This window comes from Crocodylus siamensis, chromosome 5, assembly GCF_052110815.1.
Source record: "Crocodylus siamensis isolate JL-2025a chromosome 5, ASM5211081v1, whole genome shotgun sequence".
NCBI classification, from domain to species: domain Eukaryota; kingdom Metazoa; phylum Chordata; order Crocodylia; family Crocodylidae; genus Crocodylus; species Crocodylus siamensis.
Window position 1 is genome coordinate 172,439,989 of NC_143399.1, and position 25,580 is coordinate 172,465,568.

General features: G+C 38.7%; 1 protein-coding gene across 2 annotated transcripts in view; it reads right to left on the bottom strand.

Moving 5' to 3' along the window:
* Positions 1-2,385: 2,385 nt before the first annotated feature.
* Positions 2,386-25,580, bottom strand: part of ZNF804B (zinc finger protein 804B) — a 444,111-nt gene continuing 420,916 nt past the window's right edge. For both annotated transcript variants that reach the window (XM_090047130.1, XM_090047131.1), the window contains 2 exons: positions 14,357-14,487; positions 2,386-10,709 (listed from right to left, as the gene is read on the bottom strand). In XM_090047130.1, the coding sequence (XP_089903256.1) occupies positions 7,049-10,709; positions 14,357-14,487 (3,792 nt within the window). In that variant the 3' untranslated portion in view covers positions 2,386-7,048. The remainder of the gene's footprint in view (positions 10,710-14,356; positions 14,488-25,580) is intronic.

The window sequence follows — 25,580 nt, forward strand, 5'->3', positions numbered from 1 at the left end:
TGAGAACATCTCTCATGTTGCCCACTCCTACTTGCTCTTCCTTCAGGTCTTCTGCTTCCCCACTTACCTCAGGGCTTTGGTCTCCATCCCCAGTGAACCTAGTTTAAAGCCCTCCTCACTAGGTTAGTGAGTCTGTTTACAAAGATGCTCTTCTCTCTCTTCATCAGGTGGATCCCATCTCTTCCCAGCAATCCTTCTTCTTGGAACATCCCATGGTCAAAGAAGCCAAAGCCCTTCTGGTGACACCACCTGTGCAGCCAGGTATTAATCTGCAAGATGCACTCATTCCTGCTCGGGCACTTTCCCTTGACTAGAAGAATCAAAGAGAACATCACCTTCTCTGCGGCTTGCCAGGAGCCCAGACCCCTTCACCTTTGCACCCATCCCTGTAGTCACTTTTGATCCACTCAGGGTCTCCCCTAGTAGTATCATTGGTGCTCACATGGATGAGCATCATGGGGTAGTAGTCAGAGGGCCAAATGAGTCTCAGTACTCCCTCCATGACATCTTGGATCTGGGCTCTGGGCAAGCAGCAGACTTCCTGATACAACAGGTCAGGTCACCAGATGGCTCCTTCCATCCCCTGTAGGAGGGAGTCTTCAACCACCACCACCACCCATTGCTTCTTGTTGGTGCTGGTTTTCTCACCTTGGTGAGGCCTGTCCTGTCCTCGTCCATCAATGGAACATGTTCCTCACCCTCTGTTGCTAGGGCTGTATATCTGTTCTCCAAATGAACTGCTGTAGGTGGAAGTGAAGATTTATGCTTCCTGATAGAGGTCACAAGCTTCCACCTTCCTGGGAGTCCATGTCCTCTCTTTTCTCTAGCACCACCTTTGGTAGTTCTTTCTCCAGTCCTGGAGGTGTCCTCCAGCATTGAACTGATGAACTCCTCATGGCAGAGGATGCTTCAGAGCCTCCTCCTGTAACTCTTTTGCCTGTTCCCTGACACACACCACCAGAAATCATTGCTCACACCCCAAGCACTTCCTGACCTAGTTGTCACTGGAAGGAACTGGCAAGCTGCAGTCCCCATACTGCCAAACTCGGACCTGGTGGGGAAGCCTCAATGGTGATTGGTCCTGCCTGGACAGAAACCTCACAGATGCAAGCAGTGGCAGTGGCTCTGGCATTGTGATGTACTCCAGCCACTTCCCTGGGTCTCTAAATCTGCCTTCTCTCTCTTATTGCTCTTCTTCCAAGCACACCTCACTGGCTCCTTTGTCACTCAGGGAGTTTCCTTTTATACCCTGCTGGGCTCTGTCCCCTCGTTAGGGCTTCTGTTAGGCCCAGGCAGCAATAATTCAGCCAGCAATACTCCCAGATTCTCAGAGCATACATCTCAAACACACAAAGCCCACCAAACAAACACTCAGCAAACCAAAGGCACAGGCAGCTCTGGATCACTTACCTTCCCTGGGCAGGATCTGGTGTCTGGTGCCTGGCTTCTCCTCTCCTTCCTCCTCTTGCTCCCAGCAAACTCCTTGCAAACAGCTTACCCTGTTTGCAGCCTCTGTACAATGGCTTCTTAGTCGTTAGCTCCCTGCTCAGCAAAAATTTATGCAGCATCTAGAAAAACTGGGCACTGCTATCAGTTGAGAGTCTCTCTTGAGATAAAAATCACAATGCACCAATAATTCTACATTTCAAGCCAAAGATTACATTTAGTTGAACTAGCACAAATTGTGGATTTCAGCTTTTCAATGAATTGTTTTGTTGAAATATCAAATGGATGAAGAGTGAATATTTTTACAAGACCAGTTATGAATTTTTCTCCATTTGTGATCATCTCTGATTCTAAAGATTATCTTGAATATATTAAGCCAAATTCCTCATGGTGTGACATGTGATGGCAGAACTTGTACATAACAATGCTAAATTAAACTATTCTGTGTTTTTCTACTATTCTCTGGATAAACCAAATGGAGGGGGTTTTTGACACTGCTTTGGAAATGGAGTTCCTGAAATGAATTATGGTTGGTTGATATTCTTTGTTGCTGTTTATAGTATGATATTGCCTAAATCTGCATGCCATTGTGCAAAACACTATCCAAACATATAAAAGAAAAGGAGTCCTACCCAACTGCAAGAATGTTTGCTGTAGATTTTGAAAAATGGGTTACAGGGATAATTCTAAAGAAACTGAGTATTGCGTAAAAATATCCAAGTGGACATTGCTCCATTAAAAAGTGTTTGCAAAGAACACATCAATAGAATAATTTTTAAGGAATATTTATTTTCAGTTTCATTTAAACAACCCACTTTTGTAACACATACTAAAATCTTTAAGAAACATTCTAAGAAATTTCAGCATTGTAGCCACAGGGATAAATGAAATGCATTTCAGTTCTGCAGATTAAAATACAGAATATGTTTGCCTCGTTCTGCATTTTACTTTGTTGCTGCATTTTGGTTTGCTTCACATTAAAAACACATGACTGACACTTGTTATACCAGTAAGCCTTTTTATTGAAAAAAAATATTATTGCATTAAACTACATTCCCAGGAATTCTTTGAATAACCTAAAAAAAAAGCTGCATTGCATGTACAATAGTGCAATTCACTTAGCTACTGTATAATATAAAACACTTTATACAGAGAATACAAAACAAAATTACTAGTTTACAGATTATACTAGCCAGAGTATTTTTCAGTTTTAATATAAACTAAACACTTTTAAAATCAATCAGGTTAAATGGTATTTTTATGCAAATCTGCACAACAAATGTACATGTTCAGTATTTTACAGGGATGCCTCCCTTCCAGAAATAAAAATAGAAGTTGCATTGTTTTGAAAGATAGGGAACTCAATTCTGTTATTGGAATTGTACAATAATTGGTGACCCATATTTTTTAGACTAAGGGCAAAGTAATATACAATGATGCCAAAATAGTTTATTGACTTTGAGTGCATATCCCATATGAAATCACATACCAATACCACCAGGATACTGTAACTCTCTCTAAAATTGTTCTGAATGGAACAGGAATTGAAACTTGGCTGCATATATCAGATCCAAGAATGCTGGTATAAATAATGTATAAATTTGTTGAAAAATAATATACTTGGAAAATAAAATGTATGCGAGTAAATACAGCAAATAATGCACCCAGAATTCTATAACTGTTTAACAAGCTCTTTCAAAAAAATCTACTGAAATGTACTAAGAAATCCATTTTAGCTTTCCTTTGTTTGCATCCAGAGTAGCTATTTTGCATTCACTCATTTTTTATTCCTTCTTAACCTCTGTTTTCTCCATTAATAACTTTATTTTTCACCGTTCCATTTTTAGGTGTTTGTTTTGCCTCTGTTGCTGTCTTGGACATCTGCTATAGTTGTCAAAAGCAATAAAGCTCAACTTTTTTCTTGATCAGGCCTTTTTCCAGGATACCACTAGTTTATTTTACTGTATATTAAGAGATTATGTGTATAAGTATTTTATTAGATGTCTACTAGCAAAGTGATACTGCATGGGTCACAACTTTTGTTTCTGTTTTTTCTTTCATATTTGTTTTGCTGTTGTCAATAGTTCTTGTTACCTTTAAGAAGAAGTGTTCCTCATCCCACACAGAATGGGATTTTGAAGCACATTCTTAAATTTAAAGATTAAAACAATTCTATTGAAGCCCACAGGACCACATGGGTAAAGTTGAATATCTGCATCAGGTTTTGATTTAATATGTGAAGTTCATACATAAAAGCCTGTGTGTGTTTGTGCATCTACTGTCCTGCAAATCTTTACTGCAATTGTGTGTGCAGCTGGATATCTATCAGTTTGCATGTGCTGTTGTTCAATTTGCATATGCAAATACCATAACTATACATACATGCATATATTTGCTCATGAATTTAAGAATGTTATTTCAGTAAAATTTAGCTGGGGTTAAATGGCCTGAAAATGTACTGTTTTAGTGGCTTGAAAAGGTATTGTTTCCACCCCTCCCAAAAGAATCACACTCTTGTTCCCTTCTTAACTGGCAAATGGGTTCAGAATTGATACACTGAGAATTAAGAGGTTAAGATCCTACACCTGTGCTTTTGCAACATTCCTTGCACCTCTGTTGGAGGGCCTGATAGACATGTTAATTTCTGCATCTGTCTTGAGTAAGCGTATTCATCGTAAACAGTTTGAAATACTTATGCATGTCTGTTTATTGCTGGTGATTAGTTACCTTTACATCTTGTCTGCTTTCTATTTTTTCACAAAAAATATTCCTACTGAATACTGTTTAAAACTCCATTACTGAATATATTAAAACTTCACAGATGTTGTTTTAATGTAATTTTATCTGTATGATGTCAAATCTATTCAAGCATAACACACTTGGGGTAACATGAACCACTATGAATCTTATAACAAGAAATCTTTCTATCTCCTTGATAAAGAGATTAATGACTCAAAACAATTAAAACCAAAAACTGTTTTGAACTTCACTATGAAGTCATGTTGCTGGTGCCCCTTTTCTTCTTCTGTTTTGGCAGTATATCTAGTTGAGTTTCCAACTAATTATTAAAGACAATGGAAACACTTCCATTGTTTTGAATTGAAACACTTAATAAATCTGTAGGCATCTATTCAGGCAGCGGTTCCTGTCTGACTAAATAATGCTTATTGTGTCCACCAATTTTGGATAAACAACTTGAAACACAGATGATTTGACTTGCAGAGGCTGAACTTTTTTCAATGAACTGTAAATTCAGCAAAATATGGACATTTGTGGGAAGTGAAACTATTTGTGAATTTGGGTTTAATTTGGCAAATTATTTTAGCTGCTCTTTGTCCAAAAATGGGAACCTGGAAATTACATTTTTTAACATTTTGAAACTGAAGTGTTTTGTTTTGTTCTCTTCAAAATGGCATCATTTATTTAAATGATTAATCTAAAAGAAAATAGGTTGCATTGGAAGGAATAAATGGTCCAAAAGTAAAAAATGTGTGGTTTTGGCTTAGGTTGAATGAAATAGATTAGTTTGAATCAAACTAACTCTTTGTTTCATTGGAAAGCTGACAAAAAATTGACGCAGATCCTATTTCTTTTCCCAATTTTTTGTTTTGATCATCAATCTATTATTTCTCAGGGCTGGTGATTAGTTTACTAACAGGTGTTGACAAAAGCTCTGAAAAATTAAGCCTGTGGGTGGATCAAAATTAGCAAACACTTAAACATGTTGGCGTAATAACACCAATTTACTCTGAAGAGGTCATCCATTGCTCATACTTTTAAATATAAAAAGTGCAGTTGTACTTGATTGTGACTAGATTATTTTAGTCTAGTTTGATTAAAAACAAATTAGAAAATTCAATCATAGATTTTGGTTTTAAAATTCCTAATTTTAATTACAGTTAAGTATCTTGGTTTTAATAGCTTACCCTATGTCATGAAATACGCTTAAGAGTTGGTTATTAGATGTATTAAGTACTAATTTGAGGTAAATCATTAATTGTGCACTGAATTCTTTCAAATTTATTATGTTTGTAACAGGTACAATCTGTTCACCCATTCATTGGCTGATGCTGTTGGTAGGCATACTTCTACTCTAACTACAATCAAGAACTCAGTTTCATGAAGAATATCCAATGTTGTGTATTATAACATCATAAAAGATGACTGGTGTGGTCCAAGTTCAGCAAGGTACAGAAGCACATCCTTAGGTTTATACACAGGAACACTCCCCATGTCTTCAATAGAATTTATGCTGAAGGTAGCGTTCAGTGCTTTACTGGATTTGTATTCAGAGTATCGTGGGAACAATGTTAGAAACTGCACAGTATGTTCATTGTTTCACCAGTGTGTTTTATGTTTTGTTTTGTTTTTTAATTTTTCAATCCAATGTTATTTTTTCAGTATTGAGAATTGATTATCCATTAGAGCTAAACTCTGCCCTGAGTTATAGAGTTTCAGCAGGATTGCAGAGGACAGAAGCAGAATTTGGTCTTTTGGTAACATTTTCATACCCAAAACCCACTTAAAGAAAATTACTTCCTTATGGTAGCTATGTAAAGATATGGTTGCCAAAAAAAATACTAATATTACATTATACTTTTCAACATATTTTCGATTTACCGTGTGCTCAGAAAGGGGTACAAAACGTTTTGTAGAATTTTTTTTTAAGTAGGAAAAATATTTACAAAATCTTTAGGTAAGAGTCTCTCCTGGGCTAGAGCTAGACTAGGGCACCAGCTGCAGCTCTCCAAGTCTCAAGGCCAGACTCCAGCCACATTGCACCTTATAGCTGCTGAGGCCTATCAATGAGTTAAGGTCTTTAATGGATCTTTCCATTAGAAAGTGGAGATGGGTGGGGGTGTTCAGAAAGGAGGCAGAAATATCATAACCTTTTTGTTCCACAGAGTCCCTTTACACCAAGGCAATTCTTTGCTGTGCATTTGTGACCGAATCACAACTTCTTCCAACTGTCCAGGTGACATGTGGTGGCTGTAACATCACTATTGAATCTGGGTTTTTTTGATTGAACAATATTGATAATTGTGCCTCAGGTGTAACTCATCCCCTTTCAGGCTTTTTATGTTATTCAATAGTTTCACCAGCATCTAGAAACTATTTTAAATTTCGTCCAATTAGAGACAACATAAACAGCCATGATCTCCTGAAAGTGTTTCATGTTCACCTTCTGAAAATCAGGCACATTTAAAGGCTGCTAAGTTGCGTGCATTAAAATTGAAGCACCTCAGGTCATTAGCCCTGTTGAAAACTTGGCCATTATGCTTGCATGCTGTACTTCTAGTTTTAACATCAATCATAGACTTTACTTCAGACATCTCTTCTGAAACTGAGCTACCCTCTGCCGAACTAAGTTAGCAGTACCCTCTCCTCCTAGTTCTAATCAAGTGGAAAGCATTCAAATTGCTTTTACTCAGTAGTATGAAAACCAAATCAACATTCATATGCTGTCAGCCACAGTCTTGACATTTAAATATTGCTGATGTGCTCTGAACATAATCATAGGCTTCTCTTAAGATGCATGTTTGAAGACTGAAAAATAATTTTCTTTCAAACTGATTTCTGGAACTAAGGAGTAATAGTTTTGCTAGTTTAGATAACCAGAAATGCTGAAAACTTCTTTCATTGCAGGTAACTGTTGGGTCTGGCTAGAGCAAGAATGGTGGTGAAAATCTTGCCCTTGAAACAATGGATAAATGAATGGATTCAGATGAATTGCAGAAGCTGCAGCTGCATTCAGGTGGGGAGTCAATAAGGTAGGGATAAATGCAGTGTGTGGCAATGTTGGGAGGGTCATGGGAGAAGGGTGAATAGGTGTGGTGGAGATGAGCTGTAGTGGGTGCCCTGTTAGTAGGGTAGGGTGAGTGGGAATGATGGCTGGAGCTAAAGGTGAAAGAGATATGGGAGTGAAATGTGATTGAGAGAGGGGATGAATGTGGGCCAGAGAAAGATGGCTGCTGTGGGGATGTACGGAAGTTGAGACAGCAAAGCGTTGCAGAAGTGTATGGTGTATGGTAGTGAGAGAAGCATGTTGCTGGACAGGAACAGATTGAACTGCTGGTGTAGCAGAGAAGGCAGCTGGTCCTGTGGCAGGCAAAACTTTAAGATGCTTTGCTAGGATTTGTTTCTGCATATGCTGCTGGGCTTGCAGCTGAAGTAACCTGTACTTGTCTATTTCATCTGGGGAAAAAGTTATAGGCTTCTGAGTTAGAGGAGGAGGAGAGATAGATTTACTATACACTTCTAAATCATTTTTTGATTCATCATATTTATGCATAGCACTGTCAAAATAAGAATTTAAATTACTTTCTACTCGATTCAAGTTCATGCTTACATCATGCAGTTCTTCTTTGGTCTCTATTGAACTAGCCACAAGAGAATATCTGTTAGAAGGAAAAGCACCAGGGAAATCATTTGGTACTGGGTCACAGCTTTGTATAAAGGGTTGTACTTCACTAATTAAAATATTTGATTGATCCTTTATTGCTGTGTTCATTTTTAAGTTTGGAGCCTGATGGCCTATTCCTATTTGAATGATGTCTTTAAAAAGACAATTATCATAATCGCTACCTGATGTAAGAGTAACATTATTTATCTGCGAAGTTTCAAAGTTATCTTTCTCTGAGGTGTTTTCCAATGAACAGATTTCAGTTTTCCGTACTTCTTTTTCACCTATAGGTAGGGCTTCTTCAGGCAAAGGTGACATTTCTGCATCATCTATTGATGATGGAAATTTAATAGCAAAGTGACTTTGTGAGTGGTCCTTCAGTTCTGCCCTGCAATTGTTTAGAAATCCCTCTGAATCATGTGCTTGTTCCTGGTTTTTCTTGGAGTGCACTTGTTCTAGAAATAGCCTGGCTCTCAATGACTTTCTTTCTCCTACTATGTCAGAAGAGCCAACATCAAAGATTCTTGATGGGCATCTTGCATTCTGAGAGTCAGAAGATGTAGATTCAACTTTTCCTGATGCAGTGTAATTCTCTCTCTCTGTCTCTGCTTTGCTTTTGTTCAGATAGACAGCCTGTCTTGAGAATGATCCTGAACTGCTGCTTCTTGATCTTCTGCCACTGGATGATCTTTCACTGCTTCTTGAATCCCTGGTAGCAAAACGTTTGGAGCAATGGTAGCTTCTACTCTGGGTGTGTTTTCTGCCAGAATATCCATGTCTGTTTCTGCTTTGCTTTGATCTGTCTGGACGGTGAAAACCTTTAGGTCTTGAATGCTTCTGATATTTAACTGTATCCCTCTGTGTGCAGTTTCTAGTTCTTAGACTTGTAGTGTGAAAGGAGTAATCCTCCTCTGCATCATCAGAAGAGGAAATACAGTTGTGCTTTCTGTGTTTACACTTGTGCCTTTCAACTGTCTTATTTTTTCTTTTACAACAAAAGAGCAAATGACTTCTACTGTGATTGTTTGACCTGTGACTAGAGGAGCTGCTTAGGTAGCTAATTGTACTGCTGATGGAGCTGTCAGAATAGCTAGAACGTCCATCAGAAGATGACTTCTGCGAAGGTGAGAACCGCCAGCATCCTGCATAACTTCCATCATCTTCATTTTCTGAATACCTGATATGAGAACTTACTTTAGAGCAAAGGAAACTTCCAGTACAGTCTCTTCCATTGTCACTTATGTCACTGCTGCCTCCAGGTAAGTTTTCAATGGATTTGTAATTGTTTTGGTTTTCAAGTTTTTCTTCAGAATAAATTAAATCACATTTTGTAGCTTTGTGTTTTTTAGTCCTAGACATAAAGGCAGAAAAGGAAATGCTTTCACTTCCAATGCTGTGTTTTTTTCTTTCACAGATATGGAAATGGGGCTTTAAAGATCTCCCAGGTGATGTTGCATCCAGAATTTTTTCTCTCAGATAATCCTTTTGTGAGACATCAAGGTAAGCAGGCACTTTGGGTATATTTTCATTCAAATCATCTGAAATGTACTTTTGACCATTTCCATTCATTTCTTTTCCTCTGTCTGAATCAGCTTTTTGCTCAGCCTTTCGAGGGCTTGGAGAACCTTTCATCTTCTTTGGTTTCAATGACTGATTATCTTGTTCATTTGACAGTTGCTTGTCTTTTATTAAACCTGAGGGTTCATTTTCATCTGCACTCGCATTTGTAGAGTGCTTGTTACAGCTTGCTTTGTTTGTTGTGGGTTGTTTCCCATCTCTGTGATTTAAAGAGAGTCTGAAGTCAAAATACAATGGATTACAGCCATAGGAAATACAGGGCTCCGTTTTTGTAAACAAGAGTAGTTCTGTGGGCCACTGAAGGGCAGTGCTGCCATCTTTGCTTATCACATGAAGAAATGACAGGGCTTTGGGCTTAATATCTTGAACTGCTTTCTCCCTTGCAAGTGTTTCCATGTTCCCACTTGCGGTTCCTGAACTCTCAAAGGATGTCTCACTTTCGACTGTACTAAGATTGCAATGTAATTCACTTGCATATGCATACTCAGCTGTTTGCTGTGGTGGGAACTCGGCTAGATTATTAGCTAATGTGGTACCACTGTGCTTATAAGTGTTCTTCTGTGTACAAAGCTTGCTAGTTCGGCATAAAGGTGAAATGAGAGTTTCTAGGGGTTTGTCAGACTCATTCAGCTGACTTTCTTGTTCTGTTTCTCTTAAGGTTCCAGTAAAATCCAGCCTTGAAATATGTATTTTGGTTTTGGGAAATAAAGGATGAGCATTGACTGTTTCTTCTAATTCTTTGTCACTGCTTTGATCATTTTCCTTTAGTATTTTTGTCTGTGCGGCTATATTACCTGCAATATCTGCATGACCTTGAGGAATATTTAACCCTTTCTCCACACCTGCTTTTGTATCCTCAGCCACAAGTGTGCAAGAATGACAGCTCTCAGGAGGCTGCTTTGTTTTATGGTTGGGTGATTCACTGCAATCATATGCTTCTTCATTGTTTTCACTGAAAACTGATGCTGATGACTCTAACTTCAAAGGGACTTTTTTAGAGAAAGAGAAAGACACTCCTGTCCTGTGACTAGCATTTGTGCCATCTGGGAACACTTGCATGACCTGATTTCCAAGTGAATAAACTTTCCCAGTACGTGCTTGGTGTCTGCTTGCTGTGAGCTCCTGTTGTTCTTTCTCTACAGTGCTTCCAGGGAGAATTTGTCCTTCACACATGGGCCTTACTGAGATTTTGTCATCTTTATCTAGGAAAATTCCTTCTTGCAGTTGCTGCTTTTCCACAACCAGTCTGGGAGTTTTCAGCACTGGTCTACTTCCTGTGATGCTATAAATAGATAGACAGATAAATAAATATATAAATACAATTGCTGGATTAATTAAAGTTTAATTTAGAAATTATTAGTATTCACCAGGATCAGCCTGTGGAAGGAACTGGTCATCCATGCTGTTGAAAGGGAAAGTTGTTGCACTATACCCATGTTTATATCTTCCAACAGCAGTTAAATATTGGGCTCCTTCAAAAGAGCCAGGAAGTCTTTATTCTCCACAGTCAATATGAGTTGTGTGGGACACAGTCACATTTTATTCAGTTATGCTGGTATAAATCCAGCGTAAACTCAGTTAACTTGACTAGTTACTGTGAATTTATACCAGCATAACAGATCTGAATCTTGTTCCTAATAACTATCCTACAGTTTGTCTTCACTTCAGAAGCAGCATGCTCCAGCCAGAACACGGCCACGCACACCCTGCCCAGCCACTCCTGCCAGTTAGGTCATCCTGGGTTGAGACCCCAGAGTGGTCTCATTAAGCCATGTGAGCCACGTTTGGTGGGGCCTGCTGGGACTATTGTATCTGGGACATACAGCTGCATTGGTAGAAACGTATCCATAGAGATGATAGTCCCAATTTGTGAAGTGGTGCCACATACAAAACTCAATGGCAGAAGACTCAGACCTCTTTTTCATGCATTTTAATCTGTGTTCCTTTCAGAATTAAGTATTTTTATGATCTCTTCCACGTTTATCTTTCTAACATGTTTTACAATAAAATTATTTTTGTGAAACTTTCAAAGAAAAGCTAAGTATAAACAAGAAATATATAAAATACCTCCCTCTTCTGCACTTTATTTTGATACAGTTCCACACTTGTGTACAACTGACTTCCTTTAAAGTTAATTGCAACTGTGCATGAACATTAAAAGAAACTAGTTTCAGTATCTACCAGGATGTGGCTATTTCTTTCATATCATCTTCCCCTGTGTCTTATTCTTGACCTATGTGTGATTTGCCTTCCCAGTCATTTCATTTCAGTTCAAAGTATCCTAATTTGACTATGAAACAATAAAAAAAGGAAAACTACCATGTTTCCTTATTTTGTATTGGAGAGGGGGAATTTATAACCTCCATAGAGGTATTCTCCAATCAGTGCTTTAAAAATATGTTTAGTAGTAGAGCAAATACCTAATTTTGCAATTGAAGCTCTGTTACAGAACTATTATGTAATACACAGCTAAGCAGCATGGAAACTAAATCCAATAAATAAAGCAAAATCTTAAAATTTAACATGTAGTAAATTGGTTGATTTAAAAGTTGGAAATATTTTAACCAAATGGGGTCAAATTCTATCTAGCTGCTAGCTCTGCAAAGCATGTCTTTAAAAATTCAAATATAGGAGGAAATGGTGAGGGAACACTTATTTCCTCTAGTTCTGGTGCTGCTTCAATCATGGGTGGTGCAAAATGACATGACAGGGTGGGCTTAAAGGCTTTATTCTTTGTGTTTATATGCATACATCCCTCATGTAGCAATGGGAGTTCCAACTTAGTCCCCATGTTGTTTATTTGTTATCATGGAAGAATAAGCGCTTTGGGGTACAGCAAGTGAGTTGTCTTTTTCAGGGTGCCATTACTGTCTAGAACAGCGGTGCACATGGTCAGTGACTTACAGATTACACTGACCAGTGCAGACTACAGACCTAGCAAAAGCCTGAGTTACAAATGATATGTACTTAAGCAGGTATACAATCAATCAGCATACAATATGCAATGCCTTTTGATAACAGCTGAGTTGCGTGCAGTCAACTAGCATCATATTGCAATTACAATGAAACTTTTGTTAACCTTGTGTCAGCCTTGGCCACTTTCAGGAGGCTTATGCTAAGTAGCTAGAGCAGGCCACAAAGCCCACTCCAGAGTAAATCTTTGCAGAGGTTACAACTGGCCTAGGCAGCAAAGTAAAAGAAACAGAACTTAGCAAGTAGTATTCCCAGATGGTGAGGAAAGGAGGTAAGAAGTTCTCTCTCCTAAGTCTGTATTTTTCATGAGCAGAAAGACCCCCAGGTATCTTCCAGGTCCACACCAAAAACTGGCTTAGTCCAGTTCCCCAGATATCAGTGGAACAGAAATTTGAATAATGCCAATCAGAGGATATTATTAAAATAAGCCACACATAAATATTGGGTGTAAACATGGGGGATTTTGGGAAAGACCTCAACAATTCAAGATTATATGCTGCCAATCTGCACGTCACTATCCTCCTTTCTTCTGTGTCTTCCCTGGCTAATATAGGTGAGACTCTGTACTGTGCTGTTGAAAGTTGCAAGTCAGGCATAGTGACAAGAATAATCAATAAAAGTTGGGTTTACAGGTCTGTTTCTTGCCTCTTTATATTACTAGGGTGGTAGCAATATCTTGTCGGCTAAAAGAGAATGGAGGATCACTGAGAAATGTGATTGTATCTTGATTTGATATACAGAAAGGGTAATCTTTAAGGTAATTGTAACTGTCCCTGAATTCTCTGTCAATGCTTGCAAAGAATTCCTGATCATACATAGGCTCTCAAAAGACTCAGTGGTACTGGGATTTTGGTAATAGCACTTCTGCTTGTCATTACTCCAAAAAAGCCTAGAGCAGTCAGGAATCTTGCAGCCCACCTGAATCAAGGAGTGGAATATTTTCCACTTATTTTCTCAACCATTAGGAGTGGGAAGAACTACTGCAATGCATCCTAACAGCAGATTCATTGGCTTCTTTGTGGTATAGCAATCACCCACCTATTGCTCACCTTAGAAGAATATCTGTGGAGATATCCCTGTGGCAGAGAAACACAAAAGAATCCTCCTATAGGTAGTCAAATTTCATTCAATGAAGTTGCATGAAAATAGACTTTATTATAAGAGGATCTGTCAGCACTAGGTGTGACAAAGTGATGTCTTACTCAAAAGAGATTACATATGCTTAAATGACTATAGTATACAATGGATCTTATCATTTGCACTGCAGGACAGGAGTTTCATTAGCTATTTAGCTTGTTGTAGCTTATAGAGTCATAGGTTAACATACACACTAGGTCTAGTACTATCTATTCCACTGAAGCATTTGGTGTATGTTAGGGTCATTAAACAAATTTCTCAAATGTAAATGTTTATGATTATAGACTTCATATTATACCTCTATAATAATCAATACTGGGCAAACTTAACTGAGGTAATCACACGATGATAGCTCTGTCTACTCTAGGGACAAAATATCTAAATGGTCTGAGTATACTAAAAGTAATGAAAAAGTAATGAAAAACAATTCAAAGACTAAACACAGAGACATTATGATCTGTTTTGTCTCTTCACTTTTCATAAAATGCTAAGAGTTGTACTAATCTGTTCAGGTCAGTGTTAATAAGGTAAAATAGTAATGTAAAAAAATAATATTCAAATCAATCAATTTGGGGCAGATTAGATTAAACAGGCTACAGGGGAGGAAAACACAAACCTTCAAATGCCAAGTAATTAATTCAGGGATTTTCAATTTTATGGTTTGCAGAACAGGAACATTTTGAGTCAAGGATAACTGAAAATATGTTATAGTATATGTGTTCACAGTACATAATAGAGAGCAGGAAGAAAGTTAGAGATATTTCTCATGGGACTAAGAAAAGGCAGTGTTAAAAAATCATATAAATTTAAAAAACTTGCCATTCTGACTGCTTCCGTAACTCAGCAAGCTGATGGAGTCGCTTGAGTGCTTTTTCCTGTTTTTTCTCATCCTTCCACGACTTCGATGCCACATTTCTGGCAAATTCCCTTTGCTTTAAATCTTTCAACCTCTGTGTAAAAAAGGCAAAGAATCAAATATGTACATAAGAGATGCATTCCTTCTGACTAAATTCATGTGTCTCTGCTGAGGCCACTGTGTCACTGGAGGAAAAAAATAAAAATCATCTTAAGCAGAGTATTTTTTCATGACAATGCGACAAACTGACGTATGTTTTGTCTTGTAATTTGCACACCTATATATTCATGATGTACTTCTGTGCATGTGTATAATATATATGTACATGTAATATACAGGTACATACACATATCTCATATGTATTATGTGATGAGTGAAAATCCTGGTTCCACTCAATGAATATATATGAAACTACTTCTATAAACTTATCTGTATGGGAATGTGTATGTATAACATCTTGTATTTGCGAGTCTCTGTGTGTGTAATCACAGGTGAATAGGGTTGTATGTGTGAGAATACGTTTTAAGAACAAACTTTTATTTTGAGAGAAACGGAGTGTCTAAAATATTTAATTAGGAATATGCAATAGCTTTCTTTTGAGGAATTTCACTACATTTCTGGAAAACAAATGTACTGGAAAAAATGCAACAGAACCAGGCTATGAGAATCCTTTTGTTCCTGAATGTTACATTTCTTAATTAAGAGGTTTTGCACAGGTGCTAATGTACAATGCAGAAAGAAGCAGAGTCAGCAGAAAAAGTGATGACTGTATTCTTAGGAAAATGGAGATGGTTCATCTTGCTTAGAATTAATTAAAATCTTTAGGACTCCAAGGCTGTAGTGTTAATTTGTAAGCAGGTTTTATGTGAGCTAAGTTACCCATTTAAATAAGAGTTGCTAAGGCCTTTGACTGATAGATTCTGTAGCTGTAGCTGAATCCTACACAGACTTTACTGCGAGGCAGTCAAGGTCAACTGCAGCAGAGGAATTCTGAACCAAAAGTTGGTTAGGGCAGAGACTGAAAGGACTCCACTGACTACTGTGGAAGTTTGAAATACAGGTTACTTTCTCCCTGTTTCCTTTAAAAGAAATATGATATTAAGCTTGCTCTTCCTTCAAATCCCTTCCATTTAATGTCAGGCTTCTGTTTGTGCAAAACCTACATTTCTTCCACTTGCAAGAAGGCCCTTCAATGCCCTTTTACTTGAGACTCTTCTCCCATCTAATCTCATTGTCCTCTGCTCCTCTGTGGATGCACTCTCCGGATCCCCTACCTGCCCATCTATGTGACTTATATTAGCCCATTATTTTAGTACCTAAGCTATTAACATATGTATTCTCACAAATCGAGCTGGGCAGAAAAGAGTTTCAACATTCCTGCATTTCATGAATATTTTTTGTGTTTTTAAGCTTCTTCCATTGTGTTTTAATACAAAACCAAGACATATTTTACTCTTCATGGAAAATTATAGAGAAAAAGAGAGGGAAAAGAACTTATTTTGGGAGCAGGCAGTAGTCATGTTCCTCAAGAGGCACTTAGGCTTAAGCCTCCACTTAATTTCAACTGCAATTTTTAATGTGGCTTCTCCAATTCTTTTTAGGTGCCTACTTGTTAACCTGTCAGTGCCTAAGGATTACCATCCTAAGCATTGCCAATCTCTCAGAGCAAATAGCCACAGGCATGAAATATGGGGTCCAAACTTATGAAGCATCATCCAGCAATGCTCAGCCTCATGTAATGCCTCTCAGGGTTCAAGCTTCCTGATATTCATGCATGTATGGAGGCACTTCACTTATCTTTAAATACAGGCATACTTCGTTTTATTGCGCTTCACTTTATTGCACTTTGCAGATATTGCGTTTTTTACAAATTGAAGGTTTGTGGCAAACCTGCGTCGAGCAAGTCTATCGGCGCCATTTTTCCAACAGCATTTGCTCACTTCGCATTTTTTAGCAATAAAGTATTTTTTAATTAAGGTATGTACATTTTTTTTTGACATAATGCTATTGCACACTTAATAGAGTACAGTATAGTGTAAACATAACTTTTATATGCACTGGGAAACCAAAATATTTGTTTGACTGGCTTTATTGCGATATTCACTTTATTGCGGTGGTCTGGAACCGAACCCGCAATATCTCCAAGGTATGCCTGTAAGTTATCTCAGGTACTGGAAGAAATATGACCATATAAGTACAAAGCTCTGCACACGGTACTTTATCCTTCCATTTAAAGTCCTGCTCACAGTGAGTCTACCCTGTGGGGCTCACTTCAAATCTAGAAGAATATCAGTGGGGTTCTTTCACACACTCCTTCTTCCACACCTACTCCTGAGACCTCTGATGTGCCTGAGAGTGGCTGCTGGAGATAAACCTGAAACAGCCTCATGAGAAAACTTCTGAGTTGAAAGTATGGGTAGTTGGCAAGGCTGGGGTGCACCCCTCAAGCAAATCGGGACACTTGCTGTTGCAGTGCAAACAAGTCATCAGGCAGCAGTGGTACTGCGCCTTATCCATGGTGCTGAAGTGCCAGGTCATGCTGAATTCGATCATACAGAGACGGGGAGTGATTCCAAACTGCTCTCTTGGAGGAGGGTCATTGTGTGCCTGGATTTGGGCTTGGGGCAAGTGAGGATTTGCCCATCTTGACATCTTTGCAATAATTATAATTAATGAAAATGTCCAGTTTACTGTGTGCTTTGCAAGCTGCTTGGTAAACTTACATTGTGGGTGCCTCATAGTGCAGTTGCCTTCCCATTCCAACTGTTTCTGGGTGTTGCAAAATGTATGTGTTAGAGGATCCAGGCTCTCCAGGTTTCCTCCATGATCTGAGGAAAGGCAGCAGTAATTTCAGAGAGGGGACCTCTGTGCTTGTCCCTCCAGCTGTTACTTCTTCATGATGTTCACACTTTCCATTCTCTTCTCGTGACATCACAGCATAGTGGAAAATTTGTAGCAGGAAAATTCAACATACTAGGGTAATGACTGTTCTGTTGTTGGGTCAAAGACTGAAGACTGAAGTACAGCAGATGCAGCGTTCAGGATCCTGTGAATACTGAGAGGGGACTTTAGAAGTATAATAGAACTTCTTTCCTTCTTATCTAGCATTGAACTAGATAATGGAAATGTCCATGTAAAATGTAGAGGCTGTAGCAATCAGTGATGGATTGCACAGTGGCTGTTTCAAACAGATATCCCTGTATAGAGGTTTGAGCAGTTGTTCATGACTTTTCAGGGCCTCAAGTTACCTTGAGGGGTCGGACAGGACAATACTTATGCTGGATTTCTGAAAACTTCACACATACATACGTACAGGCCAGGTCTACATGGGATGCTGACTGTGCAGTAGTCTGTCACTACGTCTCATGTCTACATGAGATGCTGACTGTGCAGTAGTTCGTGACTACTGCACGGTAGTTTCCCATTGCAGGAAGCATGGCACAACACTACTGTGCAGTAGTTATAAGCTACTGTACCATCAGCATCACAAAAAAGCCATTCCTTGGTGCATCTGCACAGTAACTCCGGTAACTGCACAGTCATTTAGCATTTGCTTGTACCAATACTAAATGACTGTACAGTAATGGCTGCACAGTCAGTGTCTCATGTAGATGTGACCACACATTCTAAAAATCCTGCTGTGTCAGGGTGGTGCTGAGCAATACTGAGCTCACGTTCCTTCAAAAATCTATCCCTAATTCTATAACGTTGGATTGTAAGGAATGTGGAAGATACAGATTCAAGTCCCTGAGTTTCTCATATCCTTGATTTGGCTCTGACCACCAGGCAATAAAGTACAAAACTCTGGCAGGAAAGACTGAGAAACCCAGATTCTGAATTAGATCTAGTTTCAGATCACTGCTCTGGTTATCAGCATGAAGGTGATAACTTGTACTATTGTTCATTTTAAGGTGGGTTTTTCTTTGAACAAAAAACCTTTCTGGGTCCTAAGAAACCTCCACAGTGAAAGCTTAGTCCAACTAATACATATCTGCAATAGTATCCATTTTTCAAAAATTGGCATTTTCTGACAAAAATCATTTGTAGAAAAATTGCTAGCCAGCTCTGCTCACAATAGGGTGAGGCCCAAAAACACCTGCTCTAGGTCAAATAGTAAGTCTGTGCTAGAACAGGAAACTTAACCCAAGCCTATTTAACCACTGGCTAGCATCTTAACTACTGGAACAGTCAACCTTCCTAAGTCACCTGAGTTTTTTCTCTTTCTCTTCACTCTTGTTCACCCTCCTTTGTAAGTCCTTCATTCTCTTTTCCCCAGATTCTTCTCTCCCTCCAAAATTTTCTTCATCTCTTTTTCTTTTCCCCATGGTCCTCAGTCTAGTTTCACTTATATTCTTTCCTCTCTATGTTATTCCTGTTTTCTATGATGCTCATAACTATAAAATCATTCCCTTCAAAACCCATTCCTTACTCTTCTTCCAGCCATCCTTTCTCCTCACTACCACTAGTATTTCCTCCCTCTTAACTGTGCCAGTCCCTACACTTGCTAGCTTTTCCGCCATATCCCTATGTTCTTCGCCCTTCCAAAGCCACCTCACTATTTTCTTTATAAAAGTTCTCGTTCTTGAATGTGCTCATCCTTCTGAATCCTCTTCTTTGCCCCACCTCTGAGGTACTGACTTCATTGGAACCTAAAAGAAATTCAACAAATCTAGTTGGGAAACAGAATTTCCCTAATACAGAAAATTTGGATTTTCTTTTGATCATTCTTATTTGGGACAAAAAGTAAAAATAAAAAAAAATTGTACTGCCTGAACTGCCTGGCTCCCTTCTGTGCTTGGGGCACATTGGAGGCATTTGTCCAAGGTGTTCACTCAGCAACTAGCTCCTCTGGGGGCTAGAAAGCACTCAGGAGTTGGGATCTCCCAAGAGGTTATTCGCCAGCAGCTGGGGGATTCCTGGCTGCCAGGAAACCTGCTCACCTGGTTTTCATTAAAAATTTTGAGAGAAATGCTACAAATCTGGGGAACGTTCTGAATCTGTCAGATCAGCACTTTCAAAAGGAACACTTCCTTGTCAGAAAACTGTCAGCCAGTACTGGTGCTTGGTATCTCAGAGGACTGAATTCTGCAATGATATATCTGCAAATCCCTATTTAAAAGAATGAAACTTTCACAGCCTTGAAAACAAACAGGTTTGTTTTCACCCGTGTTCTTCTATTTTTCTCTGCCCCCACCCACACCTCCATTGTCAACCTGAAATATGTCATAGACTGCCCTCTTCTTCTGAAACACTTCTCACTCTCTGCAATTTATAATTAAATAAATTGGTAAAATAAGACAAATGTTAATCTCAGAAAGAAAACTTCCATTTCATGGAATTCTAGACACAAAACTACTAAACAAATCTGTGGGTACAAAAAACTCCCACTGAACCACATTCTCTGACAGCTTTCCAATTTTACAGGACTATAAAGTTATATAAAAAAAAATAAAGATCTCATTCTTCACAGAAAAACATAAGTACTCCTTGATTCTTATTAACATGTTCTACTTGAAGAAAGGGCGAAGAAACACATTTAAAAAATGTCCTCTACTAATGCTTGCTATGTTTTAGCTGTCACCACGAGCTACTCAGTAGCACACATAAAGTATTCATGAGAAAAAACAGAAACAGTTTCTACCTGTCAAGGAAACAAAGAACAATGTGAAAGCTAGTACTGTGGAATGCAGGTGCTGAAGAGCGGTGCCATTTCACTTCTTTGACAGTCAGGACGATAATCAAGCAAGCAAACGGACCAGCACTAAGAATAGAAGACTTGCTGTATTTTTACTCACTAATGGCACACAGCAGATGTCAAGGAAACAGGGAAGAGAACACAGGGAGTATAGCTACTGCACACAAGTAGCATATTTACCTCAATCTGAGACAACTTTGAATTTAAGATGTTTCCTGCAATAATTAGATTCTATACATGGAAAATGTATAATTGTTATAATTTTCCATGTATAGAAACAAATGATCAAAGGGATTCATGCTGCCTCCCCCCGACCCCCCACTGCAGCAGTGGGGAAAGCAGCAGCAGGGTGACAAGCTGTGGCAAGGGGCAGATAGTCGAGAAGTCAAGCAGCCTAAACCCTGCCCCTTCCCCCCTGCATCATAGAATCGTAGACATTTAAGGGCTAGAAGGGATATCAAAAGATCATTGAAATCAACTCCCCTGCTCTGGGCAGGACTACTGCTGAGATCAAATTATCCCAGCAAGGTGTCTGTCCAGTCTCTTCTTGAAAACTTCCAAGGTTGGGGACTGCAGCACCTCCTTGGGATGTCTATTCCGGATTCTGGTCACCCTAACTGTAAAGAAGTTATTTTTTGCATCCAACCTGAAACCATCCCCTAACAGTTTATGGACACTGCTTCTTGTCCTCCCCTGGGGGGCCCTAGTGAACAGGCTTTCTCCCAGTTCCTAATATTCACCCCTTACATACTTATAGGCTGCCACCAAGTCCCCCTTAGTCTTCTCTTCCCCAAGCTGAACAGTCCCAGATCCCATAGTCTTTCCTCATAAGGTTTGTCCTCCAAGCCTTTAATCCTTCTTGTGGCCCTTCTCTGCACCCTTTCAAGATTCTTCTTGTCTTTTTTGAAGTGTGGCACCCAGAACTGGACACAGTACTCCAGCTGGGGTCTCACAAGTGCTGAGTAGAGAGGAAGTATCACTTTCTTAGCCCTGCTGGTGACGCATCAGTTAATGCATCTCAGTATGCTATTTGTTCTGTTGACTACAGCGTTGCGCTGGCAGCTCATGTTCATCGTGTGATCAACCATAACCCCAAGGTCCCTTTCAGCCATCATGCTAGCCAGGACATCTCCTCCTAACATATCTCTTGCTGCCTTTCCACCCCACCAGTTGCCACCCTACCACCTGACTTCTCCATGGTGCCTGCATCTCCTGGTGCCTGCTCCCTGCCACTTGGCTCATAACCCTCCCGCAGTGTCTGGTTTCCTCCCTCACACGTACAACTTGCACCCTTGCTTTCTGCCTCTCCTGTGGTGCTTCCCCCACTTGCCACCTGTTCCCCCCACCCCCTCTGCCTCCCACCATGTTGAATGGGGGGGAGAGGAATCTCAACTTTGATTCAAATAAATATAGTAAATAAGAATTTCTTGTGAGAGATTAAATTTAAAAATTAGAAGCACATCCTCTATGTGTGCAGAAAAGGAGAAGACTTTTTTGCATCCTATCCATTCACCAACACAACTTGTGTTAACCCAGAACAGTTATTTTACTGTCACCTTATGAATATTTTTGGCTATATTTGTAAAACAATAACAACCATTTTTAACATGCACATGAAGACTTTCAACAGGTGGCGCTGAACAACATAAAAAATGCTCTGTACACCAAAATAAGAGCGCTGATCCAGGCTGGTAAGCCAGGGAATTAACATCTATTTAAGTATGCAATTGCATTTTTCATGCAATTAGGTGCTTAACTAAGCATCTAAAACTAGACATATGCAATAAATTATGAATAATTTAATAGTATTTTAATGCTTTGTCCTCCAAATTTTACAAATAACATTACTATGGGATAATATTTTATTTAGAAAAAATCTACATCCCAATTTATATATATAAAAGCAATACAGACAATTGCAATAACTAAAAGTAGCATGCTCTCTCTCTCTTTCTCCCTCTCTTTTTATACACACACACACACACACACACTGTGGGTGTTCATATGTGCGTGTATGTATATAAGTGAGTGTGTGCGTGTATGCTTCTAATTTTAAAGTTTTTAAATACAAAATTATAAAAACACCCACAGTGTTTTGAAACAATAGAAAGAATTATTCCTGATTTATAGGAAGCTATTACTATTCATTATAAAGAAAAACAGGTTGGAGTCATTATATGCTCTAGCGAATCCTCAGTTTTGGGTCCTGGTGCATCCTGACTCTCTTCTTCCTTTATGCTGATGTAAATCATTTGTAGCTCCACTAAAGTCAATAGAGCTGCAGAATTGTAACTGAGGGGAGAATCAGAACCAGAGATTCACACTTAAATTATATCTTATGGTCCAAGTGAAAAAAAAAGTCTGTCCAGCAGTGATTAAATTAGGATGGAAATTTGAGTGGGAGGGCTATGGCTAAATGTCTACTGCTACAGCAAATCATTAATATTTGATATGGTTGGACTTAAGTGTTATTGGGAGGGAGAAGGGTCTGTGCCAACCTGAGGCTAACCACCAGCTGCCAAACTTACCTAAAGACCTTCTGTATTTTGTATGGCATTGGTCAAAGGGCAATGATTTGACTTGAGGTCAGAATGAACCTCTGTGTAGGGCTGGGCTTTATTGGAATTTTACCATTATCAGTGTAATAAAAAGTACTAGAAACTGAAAAGATGCAGAGAAGGGCAACAAAATGATTTGGGGTATTGAGTGGCTTCCATTCAAGAAAAGGCCATAAAGGGGAGGTCTGTCTAGCTTGGAAAAGAGATGATTGGAGTGGGTGGGATAGAGGTCTATGATACTGGGATCTAAACAAAGTGAATTGGGAAGTACTATTTACTATGTCTTATAGTACAAGGAATTGGGGGCACTCAATGAAATTTGAAGGCAGCAAATTTAAAATAAACATAAGTACTTCTTAAATGTAATACATAATTTACATGTGAAACTTATGTGGAACTTATTGCCACAGGAGGTGGTTGAGGCCAACAGTCAAGCTGGACTGAGAGATGGAGTAGGAAAATTTTATAAAGCTTAAGGCCAATCGGGGACAATTAAACACAACATTATGAGATGTTACCTCAGACTCCAGGCATCCTATGGTTGCTGGTAATCTGGGAAAGTCTGACAGGGTATGAACCATTCTACCCATGCCTCCTCTAAAGCATTCATACTTGCCAAAGTCAGAAGCAGAAGACAGGGTTAGATAAAACTTTGGTCTGATGATGGTAGTTCCTACATTCATGTTCTCACAGCTAAATATCTGTGCTTCACTTTCTGTCTGGCCAGCCTGTTCAAGTATTTATAATTGTTGCCCTCTAGCATCTGATTTAAAAAAGAAGAGTTATACTAATATTACTAATAGATTGTTGCTGAAGTAGAGGCATGTACTTTTGGGAGTTAAAGTCCTGCCTGATGTTCCCCATACTGCAGACAAGTGGTTTAAGTAATATTCACAGTGCAGCCCTGAATAGGTCCGGTAAAGACTTTAAATCTATAATTTCTCTGTTATTGATGAACATAATGGAAAAATGCAAAATATTTTTTTTAACAGAGGATTAATGAAAGGGGTTTTCAGAACCAGTATTTCAAAGTCCTTCCAATGTCAAAATAGTATTTGTGAGAGAGGAGGATTCAGAGACTTTAAACATCTGGTAGTATGAACTTCAGAGAGAAATCCTACAGTTCTGGGTGATTCTTAACTTTGGCACTCTACTTGCCTTCCTACTTTACTCCTCTTGTGCATCTCTGGCCTTCAGGGAACAATTTCTCTCTTTATGGAGGCTGAGGGAGTAGATGGAATATAGTACTGGGGAGTGTATCTCATTGACTGTCAAAGACAATCTTTGGATCATATTCTTAATCGCTCTGAAGAAGCCTGTGTATATAGCTGGTAGGGCAAGGTCCAAATCAGCCTTGTAGTGGCACTGATGATGATGTAAGTTATGCACTGAGAATCTAAATTGGATGAAACTCCACTGACAATGGCATTACATTGATGGAATTAGGAGGTAAAGCAGCCTGTGTTCTTTTCTCCTTTCTATACCCACTGATTGCCAATTGTTTTCTTGCTTCCATTCAATCTTTTTCATTTTACATCCTCTCTTTACCAGTAATGTTCACTACTCCATAATACAATGCTACCATAAAACAAATATGAGAAATGCATTCATTTGCTTTAGGCAGCATTTAGCTGGATTTGGATTATTACATGCAATAAGCTTATGATAGCTGACAATCAACAAAATCTTGGTTTTCATATATAAAGCAGCATAGATTTTCTGCTTTTCTGCATCCTTTCTTATTCTACAAAAGAACTGGTTCAAAGTATCTGAAATAAGTACACAATACAATGGACAAAATATTGACAATAACAGGATATTCAATAATTTTGCTTCTTTTAGTACTCATAACCATAAGAAAATAATGGAACCAATTACATTATTTGCAAAGTAACTTAAGACTATAAAACATCAGATGACTATGATAAAGTTATTAGTGAACATAATTAAGATTTATGTCTATAGCTTACAGTTTAGCTGTCTGAGAAGGGGTTGGGGGAGGCAAGAATGGGGTAATTTGCTTTCACCAACATATTCTAAAAATAAATCTGAAAGGATGTTACATACAGGAAACTAACTTGATATTAACTGATAATATTTTACTGTTTTGAATTGTAAGCAATTACAGATCTTTTAAAATGTGTGGTAGTGACCACACATAGTATATTATATTATAATCAACATTAGCAAAGAGGTTATTGCTAGCAAAAATACATGTAAAGTTAGAAGGAAGCTGAAAATATGGTAAACAAGTTTCTGGTTACAGAACTGGATATTAGAAAGAAGGGGAAAAGAGCTTACTCAGTCATGACCTGTGAAAGTCCCTCCTGCCAAGTATTGCATGAGAAAATAACCATAGATTCAACTTGCATAGAAAAGCTTGGGGGGACTGACTAAGTGCTTGTCTTGCATATTTCTTCCATAGAGTTTCCTGATATCTTGTTGTTAGAAGTTGTTCATGGGGTTCTGCTCTGAGCCCTCATCTCAGAAGCCATCAAAATAGTCTATTTCCTGCATGATTTTTTAGTAGTGGAGCTTCTCCACTTTCTTAGGGTGGCCATAACTGGAAATAAAATAACATACTTTTTGGACACAAAGGAAGACTATGTCTTGAGGCTAATGACAAATTATATTCAATTAATGAGTAAAATTCAAAGATGCCCAAAGAGCTATTTTATTCCTGTGGGAGGTGTGGAATTGCCTTGCCACTGATAAAGCAACATATTTTGATATATTTCTTGCCAATCCCATGGCGACTAAGAAAGCAGTGTAACAAACTTAAGTGACCTAATGAGTAAGGGTCACTTGAACGTAAACATAGGTGGTTCATTCTTTTGAGTTTCCAAGGGCATCAGTCTTAAAGAATGAACTTGCTAGTTCCCTAGCTCCCACAAGCCTTAATAAGGAGAATATATTAGACCATTCTCTGTGTTT